This window comes from Platichthys flesus, chromosome 8 (genome assembly GCF_949316205.1).
Source record: "Platichthys flesus chromosome 8, fPlaFle2.1, whole genome shotgun sequence".
NCBI classification, from domain to species: domain Eukaryota; kingdom Metazoa; phylum Chordata; class Actinopteri; order Pleuronectiformes; family Pleuronectidae; genus Platichthys; species Platichthys flesus.
In genome coordinates, this window is record NC_084952.1 from 53,070 (window position 1) to 64,932 (window position 11,863).

At 41.9% G+C, this 11,863-nt stretch overlaps 1 protein-coding gene across 2 annotated transcripts; it reads left to right on the forward strand.

Annotated features, from left to right (window-relative positions):
- The first annotated feature begins 409 nt into the window (after window positions 1-409).
- tbc1d2 (TBC1 domain family, member 2) lies at window positions 410-10,799 on the forward strand. Of its 2 annotated transcripts, XM_062393950.1 has the most exons (17): window positions 410-640; window positions 1,005-1,902; window positions 2,014-2,125; window positions 2,623-2,743; window positions 2,968-3,071; window positions 3,383-3,573; window positions 3,766-4,035; window positions 4,272-4,400; window positions 4,474-4,584; window positions 4,694-4,866; window positions 7,604-7,715; window positions 8,697-8,897; window positions 8,971-9,158; window positions 9,272-9,392; window positions 9,479-9,664; window positions 9,835-9,956; window positions 10,184-10,799. In XM_062393950.1, exons 2-17 carry the CDS (start codon window positions 1,006-1,008, stop codon window positions 10,383-10,385), a joined length of 3,240 nt encoding a protein of 1,079 aa, XP_062249934.1. In that variant the 5' UTR covers window positions 410-640; window position 1,005; the 3' UTR covers window positions 10,386-10,799. The 2 variants fall into 2 exon arrangements, 1 of the variants encoding a protein (XP_062249934.1); XR_009921744.1 differs by lacking the exons at window positions 9,835-9,956; window positions 10,184-10,799 and having other exon boundaries at window positions 8,971-9,174; window positions 9,479-9,616.
- The last annotated feature ends 1,064 nt before the right edge of the window (window positions 10,800-11,863 follow it).

Below are 11,863 nucleotides of genomic sequence, written 5' to 3' on the forward strand. Positions count from 1 at the left end.
CGTTTAACCATCTCCTCCAAGTAATACAATGTAGTGCAGAGTAATAGAGTAGAAGCACTTAGCATGTACTACACTGTACTACATACTGATACAGAGTAGTACAGTAGAAGGAGTCTGTAATTAGGTTGAAATCTAAATCGTTGGCAGGTTTTTTGATGCAAGAGGTTGATTATTGATTATTAAAGAAGAACTAACACATTATTTTATGATATAAACCTGCATGTAGGAGCAGGTGTCGCCCTCTGCTGGTCTCATGGTTCCATGAATGAGAAAGTACCATAAGCAGCTGTAACATACACTTTATTCTGAAAAGCTACTTTAAAACCCTCTCTTATTTTGAAACCAAAACCAAAAAAACGGACGTGGTGTGTGTTGAGCAGAAAAAGAGGGTAAGCGGAAGGAAGGGAGAAGAAGGAAGGAAGAGAAGAGAAGAGAAGAGAAGAGAAGAGAAGATAAGAGAAGAAAAGAAAAAGAAAGAAAAAGAAAGACAAGACAAGACAAGAAGAAGAGAGGGGGATCAGGATAGACCGGAGGAGGAAGGGAAGAGAAGGAGAAGAAGAAGAAAACAACTCCTGCAGCTGTCAGTCAAACCGGATCCATTCCCACCCAGGTGTGTCTATGTGACGCCCCCTTTTCTCAGGTGAGACAAAGTACATTTACTCTGTTTACTACACCTGTACAACATGTACCCAGTACCTCAGGTACTCACTACTCTACAGAGTACTTAAGATAAGAAATATTTTATTAGTGCCACAAGGGGGAAATGTGCAATAGAAACTTTAAGTGTGTGTGTGTGTGTGTGTGTAAGTGTGTGTGTGTGACATGTTCCACTGTGGAGCTGAGGCACCATGACGCCATGACACAAGGGAAATACACTACGTTTGCGGTACATAGTACGAAAAACTGCTTCGCTCTTCTCCACCAAACTTCCACCACAGAAGAAGAAGAAAACCTCTGAATCTCTCATGCAATAAAAACTAAACTTCTATTTTCTTTTCTTCCAGGATGGATGGATCGTCCCGCTCACACTCTGGCCATGTTGAAGATGAGATGAAGGATGGAGACCGGCAGAGCACAAAGTCACAGGAACACCAAAGACCAGCTCCAGGGACTGAGGAGGAACCAGACCACCAGGAGGCTCGGACCAGAGCACAGAAACTAGAAAATCCGTCTGGTAATATATCACCAGGTAGATCAGCTAGAACCAAACCAGATCGACCAAAGCCAGATCCTCTTAAATTACTCTGCAAACATGATCATTCAGAAACACAGGAACCAGAAGATTCTCCACATGAACAAAATCCACAAAAACGACCTCCAACTCCACCAGATCAACAAAAACAAGATCCTCATCCCAAAGAGAAACACAACCTGGGAGAGTCTTCTGCAACAGATGAACCAAAACCTAAGCAACCAAAAACCATTCTACCAAACCCAGACCCTCTTTGGCAAGAACAACCAAAATCAGATCAAACTCAGGACCAAACCCAGGTCCCCCCTGAGCCCACGAAGGATTTAACTGTCTTCAGTAAATCATTCGAAAAACAAAACCAGAAGGAGCACAAGTCCAGAGACCAGCAGGACCACCATGGTTCTCCTCCTCCTCCAGTTACCGATCAGACCCAGCCCAGCAAAGCACCAACACTGGCTCCTCAGGATTCTTCCTCAGGTGAGCCCAAATTGTGCGGCTTCCTGCAGAAACAAGGGGGGCCCCTGAGGGCCTGGAAGCAACGGTGGTTCACATATGAAGACCAAAAGAACCAGCTGTTCTACTACCGAACACCACAGGATGTGATGCCGCTCGGCCGAGTGGAGCTCAGAGATGCTACCTTCACTTATCCACTAAACGCAGAGACAGGCACATTCCACATCGAGACACAGGAACGAACCTTCACACTCAAGGTTTGAATGTGTGTGTGGATGGGTAAATGTGTGTCATCGAGAGGAAAGTGCTATAGACAGATCTTTATAAATACAGACCATCCTCATCATCGTCTCACCCCTCCCCCCCAGGCGCTGACTCAGGAGCTGATGCTCTATTGGCTGCAGCAGCTGCAGGTGAAACGCTGGCAGCACAGACAGACGTCCTCCTGTCCAGACTCGACCAATAACAACAACAATACAGGTGAGACATACTGTATAAACACGTATGTAAAATACATTTTTAATGATTCATTTTTATTCAAAAAACCCAAATGAACAAAAGGGGTTTTATTTAACACACGATATGTTAAATAAGTGTTTTTTTTTATTTACATACAAACAGTTCAAATGGGTCTGAAAATTTCCTCTGAATTTTAAAGATTAAAAATAAAAGTGAAAATCAGATGGTTGAGGAAAGGTTTCCTGTGATCAGCTGAGTTGAGTGTGGAGGTTCTCACCTGGTTCACCTGGTTCTCTGGAATGTGGTCGTGTCCTGACGAGTCAGAAAGAAACAGGAAATGTTTTAAGAATCGGACGGACTCAGATCAGATACTTCAGCTCATACACCAATAGGAAGTACATGAACACTTACAGTACACTTACACAAAGTAAACTTACTTGTAGTACAAGTACATGTAGTGCACTTAAAGGTAGTACACTTACATGTTGTAAAGTAATTCTGTTTTCGCGTTCCTCGAGATGACTTCCTGCCGGTGCGGAGGAGCCCTCTGGGTCTGGTGGGGAAGGATGCCGCCAACGCTTCGTCACAACGAAAGCAGATCACAAATGTGTCAATCAAACATCCGCTGATTGAGCTGCAGTGAGTGACCTCAGCAGGTTCTGTGACGTTTTAAGTGTTCTAGAGGTTTCTTCTTCTTTCTTCTTCTTCTTCATCTTCTTCGTCACTGAGGTAAGAGACGTGTAAGCTGAGAGTCCGATGACACTTCTGTCATTGTGACGTTGTACCTCTACATTTCCCATGAGCTTCAGCTTTGTGTGTCGTTTCTGATGATACAAAAACAAATGTAGTTTTTCTTTGTTTAGGAACTCGGTCCACAGTCTTCGTAAGAGATCGTCTCAGGAGTGGAGTCGAAGTGTGTTTAGTGTAGAAGCTCCACCGTCGACCCCTGCACACATTAACACCACCGGTACGTACTGTACGACAGTTAACTACAGTATTTTTAACTGCAGTACTACTGCAGTACTACTGCAGTACTACAGCGATAGGATTAAGGTTTATTTGGAGTAATAAAAGTAATTAATAATTCTATAAATTATTTAGATTACTTTCTGGGTCCTGATGCATCTTTAATTGACTAATGACTTGTTGGAACTTGACTAAGGACTTGATTCAGGACTTGTTGATCTTGAATCAGGATTTGTTGATCTTGATATTTACTTTATTTTTTGCCATGTTAATCACTTCTCACATGTCACATGCTCTCATTGGCTGAGCCAGCAGTTCCAGTGATCCAATCAGAAAGTAGGGAATGCTCGTCACTGCCTAACAGTCATAGCAAGGAGACAAACAATCTCAGATTGTCCACCATGCCGGTCCTCCGCAGAGACACTCCATCCTCGTCCTCAGAACGTACGTCCCACCAGAAGCAGGACAAACAGATGCTGATCGAGGAGGTCAAAGCTCAGAAGGTGATCAGATAAGAAGCGGTTTTATTCATCTCCCCTTCACCATTCTGTTCTGGAATAATCCTTCACTGTAAATAGTCCTCTTCTGTTTGATACAAACTATACTGTGACAGGACCAATGCTTCTTTGTTTCCAGGTTTATTTTAGTCTTAACTCACAGTCAATGATGTGATAGTGGTTCTGTGTCTCCTCCAGGAATTAGTCTGGATCCTCCATAAAGCCTTGGAGGCGTCTCAGTTGGAGAAAAGAACCTGTGCAGAGTTTTTGGCGGCAGAGGATGAGCAGAAACGTCTGGAGCTGCTTCGACACCGAGAGCGGCACGTGGCTGACCTGCAAGGCCGACTGGAGGAGTCGAAGACGGAGGCGGAGGTAACCAGGAGGAGTCTGGCTCAGAGAGACGTGCAGCTGGCCGAGCTGCAGGATAACGTCAGGATACTGATGGACAAGAACAACGCTAAGCAGGAGGTTAGATCACACCTGAGGAGGGAGCACAGGTGAACCAGATGTGGAGTCAATCACAGTTGTCGTCCCTCTGTTCTTTATTCTCTCATCATTTTTACATAAGAGATCATGTGACATGTCATCAGCTGAGTCTGATTAATGTGATCGATCAATTATCGAGAATGAAAGAATGAATGTGTAGAAAAACAATAATTGATGATGAGTGATGTCCGGCTGACATGAACCCTGTTTCCTGTCAGGTGATCATTAAGCTGTCTGATCAGGTGACCGTCTGTATGTCCAACCTGCCGTGCTCCGCCTCGTCCACTGGTGGCGCTCTAGACTCTCCAGCTTTCAAACAGCTTCAGCAGGAGAACGAGAACCTGAAGGTGTGTAATCTGTAATCCAGTATCAGTGGATTCTACAGTCATCTGTCATCTCTGTGTGTGTTCTCTCCTTCAGGACGATATCGGAGCGTATAAAACCCAGAATACATTTCTAAACTCTGAGATTTATCAGCTGACGAAACTGTGGAGGAAAAGTTCAGAACAAGAGAAGAGCCTGATGGAGAAGGTGGGTCAGAACAGGAACCTGAACCCAAGTGGTATTCAGCCTTTTTTTTGTGTTAATCAAACACAACAGGAGGTGACCTTTCTGTGTCCTTCCCTCTGATTGGCTGCAGTGTGCCTACCTGGAGGCCAGTAACTGTCAGTTGGAGAGCCGTTGCCTGGGTGTCCTCCAAAAGCTGCAGGAGACCAAATCTCTGGATCCGGTCCAACGTGGGGCTGTTCAGAAGATGATTGAGGACGCTCTGAAAGTAGAGCTGAAGAGCGTCGCCAAGATCAACACCAACAGGTAAAAACAATCCTCTTCATCATCTTCATCATTCTTTGAAGGCACTTTATATATTAAACTTGACAATATTACAACCAGATTACAACCACACTATAATAACAAATATTATATAAAATATAGAAGCGGTTGTGTAATCATCATATTTATAGATGTAAAGATGTTATTAATGATACCAGCGATGTTCATTTAATAATAATAATAGTAACAATAATAATAATAATAATTGTTGAGTATTATAGGGTTAGGGATTAGTACTAGACCTACTATTGGTGAACAATGGATGGGCCTACATGTGTATCCAAAGTCAGTGCACATGTTGTCTTCAGAACAAAGGAGAGCTTCCAGAACTCAGTCTCCTAGTGACTTCACTTCTTCACACCTCGTGTGAAACCCGCCCCTGGACCCAACTTTCAACCACCATGGGTCAACAGCCCCATACACCCCTGGTTTGAACATGTGGCCCCACATGCGTCTCGTGATCAGATCGCAGATCTAGATGCAAATAGACTTGAGATCGTTTCTGTTCACGAAGACCAAGTAATGTTGTTTTAACGCAGTTTGAGTACACAAATGTGTACATAGTACACAAGTGTTGATGGAAACATGCTCATCCATGTATAACATTCCTTTCACAAAATACTTATCAAGCTTTCCGACCACCATGGCCTTACAATGAGTTTTTGGTAAACAAACAACCGGTAGACCTCGCTAACCCTGACCCTATCCAGCAGTTTGAAATATGACTCTATGTCGCCCCCTCTGGTTCCAGGAAACATTTGACTGTGATCGCCAGTGTCGCTAACATCAAGTTTCTCAGAATAGAGTCACCAATAACCAGAGGTTGTTCCTCAGCGGCTGTCGGGGAACATTATCAGAAACATGGACATGTTGGTGGTGAACCGGGAGCTTCGGTTTAGGGTTAGATATATATAAGAATATATATTTATATACAGTCTATGGTTTAGGGTTATATATATAAGTATATATATTTATATACAATCTATGGTTTAGGGTTATATCTATAAGTATATATATTTATATACAGTCTATGGTTTAGGGTTAGATATATATAAGTATATATATTTATATACAGTCTATGGTTTAGGGTTATATATATAAGTATATATATTTATATACAGTCTATGGTTTAGGGTTATATATATATAAGTATAAATATTTATATACAATCTATGGTTTAGGGTTATATATATATATATAAGTATATATATTTATATATAGTCTATGGTTTAGGGTTATAGATATAAATATATGTATTTATATATAATCTATGGTTTAGGGTTATATATATATAAGTATATGTATTTATATATAGTCTATGGTTTAGGGTTATATATATATAAGTATATGTATTTATATACAGTCTATGGTTTAGGGTTATATATATATATAAGTATATATATTTATAGATAGTCTATGGTTTAGGGTTATAGATATAAATATATGTATTTATATATAATCTATGGTTTAGGGTTATATATATATAAGTATATGTATTTATATATAGTCTATGGTTTAGGGTTATATATAAATAAGTATATGTATTTATATATAGTCTATGGTTTAGGGCTATATATATATAAGTATAAATATTTATATACAATCTATGGTTTAGGGTTATATATATATATAAGTATATATATTTATATATAGTCTATGGTTTAGGGTTATAGATATAAATATATGTATTTATATATAATCTATGGTTTAGGGTTATATATATATAAGTATATGTATTTATATATAGTCTATGGTTTAGGGTTATATATATATAAGTATATGTATTTATATACAGTCTATGGTTTAGGGTTATATATATATATAAGTATATATATTTATATATAGTCTATGGTTTAGGGTTATAGATATAAATATATGTATTTATATATAATCTATGGTTTAGGGTTATATATATATAAGTATATGTATTTATATATAGTCTATGGTTAAGGGTTATATATATATAAGTATATGTATTTATATATAGTCTATGGTTTAGGGCTAGATATATATAAGTATATGTATTTATATATAGTCTATGGTTTAGGGCTAGATATATATAAGTATATGTATTTATATATAGTCTATGGTTTTATTGGTTTAGGGCTAGATATATGGATATAGATATGTTTAGATATATTAATCTACATCAGGCTCACTGAGCAGTGGAGTAAGAGGGAGAAGCCACCATTACCTGCTAAAGCTAAGGTGCTAAGCTAACCCCAGACAGGAGAAGTGAACTATTCACTGACTGTGAATTAGTGATTCGCTGAGAGACGGAGAGAAATGAGTGTGAAAATCAGAACTAGTGTAGATGTGACTCCAGATGATTCTGTATGAACAGCATAATTAATAGAGAAGATCAGAGGTCGATCCACAAACACCGAAACCAGAAGTGACACAAAACACTCAACTTATCAGCACCAATAGAAGTTTGAAGGTTTATTAAAGTTTGAACTTTAATATCAATTAAAGTTTAATATTAATATTGAATATTTTCTGGGGTAACACAACAGTAGTATCACAAGGTGAGTCAGAGAGAGAGAGAGAGAAGTGCTCAGTGCATATCCTACGCCTCCAGAGTCAGAATGAGACGCAAAGATAAATATGATCCTTTTCCAGGCACATGGCCCGGTCGAGAGATTATTGATCTTCAGCCTATTGATCCTTTTGGTAAACTGATGAATCCCAGGCAGATGAATTTGTGGTGTATCCTCAGGGAACAGGATGAGTACGGCTTTAAAATCATCCCCGACTACGAGCTGGACGACATGAAGCTGCTGGCAAAGATCCAGGCGCTCGAGATCCGATCACACAACCTGCTGCACCAGGTTTGAACTGTCCTCTGTTCACCTGTCCTCTGTCCACCTGTCCTCTGTTCACCTGTCCTCTGATCACCTGTCCTCGGTCCACCTGTCTTCTGTCCACCTGTCCTCTGTTCACCTGTCCTCTGTTCACCTGTCCTCTGTCCAACATTCCTCTATCCACCTGTCCCATAATCCCCTGTCCTCTGTTCACCTGTCCTCGGTCCACCTGTCTTCTGTCCACCTGTCCTCTGTTCACCTGTCCTCTGTTCACCTGTCCTCTGATCACCTGTCCTCGGTCCACCTGTCTTCTGTCCACCTGTCCTCTGTTCACCTGTCCTCTGTTCACCTGTCCTCTGTCCAACATTCCTCTATCCACCTGTCCCATAATCCCCTGTCCTCTGTTCACCTGTCCTCTGATCACCTGTCCTCGGTCCACCTGTCCTCTGTCCACCTGTCCTCTGTCCAACATTCCTCTGTCCACCTGTTCCATAAGCCCCTGTCCTCTGTCCACCTGTCCTCTGTTCACCTGTCCTCTGTTCACCTGTCTTCTGTTCACCTGTCCCATAACCCCCTTACCTCTGATCACCTGTCCTCTGTCCACCTGTCCTCTGTTCACCTGTCCTCTGTTCACCTGTCCTCTAATCACCTGTCCTCTAATCACCTGTCCTCTGTCCAACATTCCTCTGTCCACCTGTTCCATAATCCCCTGTCCTCTGTTCACCTGTCCTCTGTTCACCTGTCCTCTAATCACCTGTCCTCTGTCCAACATTCCTCTGTCCACCTGTTCCATAATCCCCTGTCCTCTGTCCACCTGTCCTCTGATCACCTACTCTTTTAAAGTTTATTGATCATTTCATTGGTTCCACTGATGTTTCCACTGCAGGCGGCTGTCAGGTCACCTGACCCATCAATAAACAATTCATTTCTGAATCAATTAACATATCAGCTGTTGCCTCAGTGTGTTGGAGCGACTCAGCAGACTCAGGATTGACTGTTTCCCTGCAGGAGGGGGTTGAGCGCCCCCTGCTGAGCCGCTGGGCTCAGTACCTGGCCGGCCGGTCACATGACGACCTGGTTCCTTCTCCGGAGCTCAAAGGTCTTCTGCGTGGAGGTGTTCCTTACGAGTACCGACAGAGATTGTGGCACTGGATGGTCCGAGCCCGAACCAGAACTATCAGAGACTGCCAGCCCCGGCATTACCAACAGGTAATCAGAGACAACCACCTGTCCTCACCACTTCACACCTGTAACACCTGTATGTTCTGTTTTGTGTCTACAGCTGTGTGAGAAGAGTCACACATCTTCTCATCCAGCCTCCAGACAGATCCAGCTGGACCTACACAGAACTTTGACGTCCAATCAGCTCTTCTCCTCACCCTCCAGCCCCGCCTTCCAGCAGCTTCGTCGCATCTTATTGGCCTTCTCCTGGCAGAACCCTGCTATTGGCTACTGCCAGGGTCTCAATAGGTACACACATGTGCAGGTGTTGTACTCTCTCTGAACTTGTACACGTGAACCTGACTCCTCTGCAGGAAAGGCTCATTTACAGTTTGTCAGAATTGCTAAAACACGTCTCTCAGGTTGGCTGCTATCGCTCTGCTCGTGCTCCAGAGTGAAGAAGACGCCTTCTGGTGTCTGGTTACTGTGGTGGAAATCCTCATGCCTCAAGACTACTACACCAAGAACCTGGTGTCCTCTCAGGTCAGAGGACACACTCATTTATCCACCTGTCCTCAGCCTCTCTGATTGATGTATTTACTTATCAGCCTCTCTGACTGTGTGTCCAGGCAGACCAGCGGGTGTTGAAGGACTTCCTGGCAGAGAAGCTTCCTCGCCTTGCGTCTCATTTTGATGACCACAGCGTCGATGTGTCTTTGATCACCTTCAACTGGTTCCTGGTGGTTTTTGTAGAGAGTCTGCCCAGTGACATCCTGTTGCCGCTGTGGGATGCCTTCCTGTATGAGGGCACCAAGGTACGTCACACGAACGCACCACGAAATCATGGCAGATAGAGGGAACCGGAATCCGGAAACCAGAACCACACTATAAGAATTAAGGGTGACATGCTTCCCTCACACTGGAGACAAACCAGGTGTGTGTGTTACCTGGGTTAGGGTTAACCCTGTTTGTGTGTGAATAACAGGTGATCTTCAGGTACGCTCTTGCTATCTTCAAATACAAAGAGGACGACATCCTGAGGATCCACGACAGTGCGGAGATCTACCAGTACCTGCGCTTCTGCACCAAAACCATCTCTGACAGCAGGTACCTTCAGTCCAGTGATAACTCAACCGTGTGTGTGTGTGTGTGTGTGTGTGTGTGTGTGTGTGTGTGTGTGTGTGTGTGTGAGTGAATTCATCACTTGTCAGGTTTCAGACGATGAGAAACAGGAAGTGACAGAATCTGTTAATAGTTAAATATAAAAAACATGAATCAATAATCAAGCCATTGTTATTGATCCATCTGGTGATTGTGGTTATGTATTTGTTCAGGAGGCTGACCAGCATCGCCTTCAGCGACATGAACCCGTTCCCTGGCCGCCTGCTGAGGAACCGGCGAGCACTTCACCTGGAGCGCCTGCAGGGGGAGCTGCGAGAGCTGGAGAAGCAGCAGAGGGAGTTCGTAACAGAGATCATCGAGCACAAAGACGACGAACTGGACACCATGGTGAGCGAGGAAGACGACGAACCGTGACCTCACGACTCAGCATGCTACCTCAGCATTACAAGAGTTTGACATCCCAGTCCTCAAGGTAACAAAGAGGAGGTTAGGACGTGTCGTTCCAACAGAGACAGAGAACAAAGATTTATAAGATCTTGGTCGTAAAGAGTCCCAATCAATACAAATCAAGAACTGGAACAAATATCAGTGATTTATTACAAACCGTTACAAACAATCAGCTGGTGACTAAAAGCAGCAGAGTTAACAAATGTCTGCACAAGTAACTAAGTAGGTTTACTCGAGTACATGTTTGAGGTACTTGTGGTTCATGTTAGGGCTGCATGTATCAATGTGCGCAACACTGCGCTGCTCTCTGAGTGCAACAAACAAGAAGCTTCAGGATGAGCTCAAACCTTCGTCCTCTTGTCGTCTGGATTAATCATGATTCCACACTTTTTTACATTACATTACATTTCATTTAGCTGACGCTTTTATCCAAAGCGATTTGATTTGATTTGATTTGATTTATAAGTAAGAGCCATTTAAGTGCTACTAAAGTGTTAGTTTCAAAAAGTTTTTTTTTTATTTTTTTTTATTCAAGGTAAAGTCGGAAGAAGTATGTTTTTAGTTTTCGGCGGAAGATGTGTAGACTTTCTGATGTCCGGATGTCAATGGGGAGCTCATTCCACCATTTAGGAGCCAGGACGGAAAACAGTCGTGTTTTTGATGAGTGTTTAGCTCGCAGTGAGGGAGCAACGAGCTGATTGGCTCATTTCTGTCTTTAAAGACTAAAGCTTTAGTTGAAATACAAAGAGCACATCCTGTCTGGAAAAATACATTTTGCAAACATGGGAGGTAACACAAAGTATGATTATTATTTAAACAAATTTTGTGGGATCAGGGGCCTTGACCTCGTTCCTAATTCATATTTTATTCAAGTGGCAAAAATTCTTCTTTCACAGAAAACAGGAGCTTAATTTAAATTGATGTTTAACACTTCAAGTTCTTTTTCTGAGTCTGTTTATTGAAAATATCACAATCAACCATCTTCGTCAGCATCACTTTCTCTTCTTACTAAAAACATGCTTAGCTTCATGCTAACATGGTTAGCCTACTGCTAAATGCCTAGCTGACAGGAAGTGCTATTATCAACTTGCCAAAAGCCAAGTGCTAAGCTGCTAATTGTAGCTCGCTGAATGTTTAGAAAACTTTGAGCTTATTGTAAAAAAAAACATTCTTTAAATGAGGTCATGAAAAACTTTATCTGTTGAGTTCAGGTTAAATGTTTTTTTACTACAATTGGTTCACATTTTTATATTTATATATTTTTTTATTTTTCTTCTTTTATTGTTCCATAAGTATTCTGTCATGTAAACTTTTGTTGTGGATTTTCTTGATGTTTGAAGTCAATAAAAAGTCTTGAAATAAATGTTGTTATTTACTGGACTCGGATGAAACTCACCATGAACATAATCCGCAGATGATTTCATCAGCCTTTGTTGCTGCTCCGA

What these genes read in the sequence shown, in the direction of transcription:
- tbc1d2 (XM_062393950.1), top strand. Translation starts at nt 1,006, where the DNA reads ATGGATGGATCGTCCCGCTCACACTCTGGCCATGTTGAAGATGAGATG. An exon ending in AGGAGGTCAAAGCTCAGAAG is followed by an intron (nt 3,574 to 3,765) that starts GTGATCAGATAA and finishes TGTCTCCTCCAG; the next exon opens with GAATTAGTCTGGATCCTCCA. An exon ending in CACACAACCTGCTGCACCAG is followed by an intron (nt 7,716 to 8,696) that starts GTTTGAACTGTC and finishes GTTTCCCTGCAG; the next exon opens with GAGGGGGTTGAGCGCCCCCT.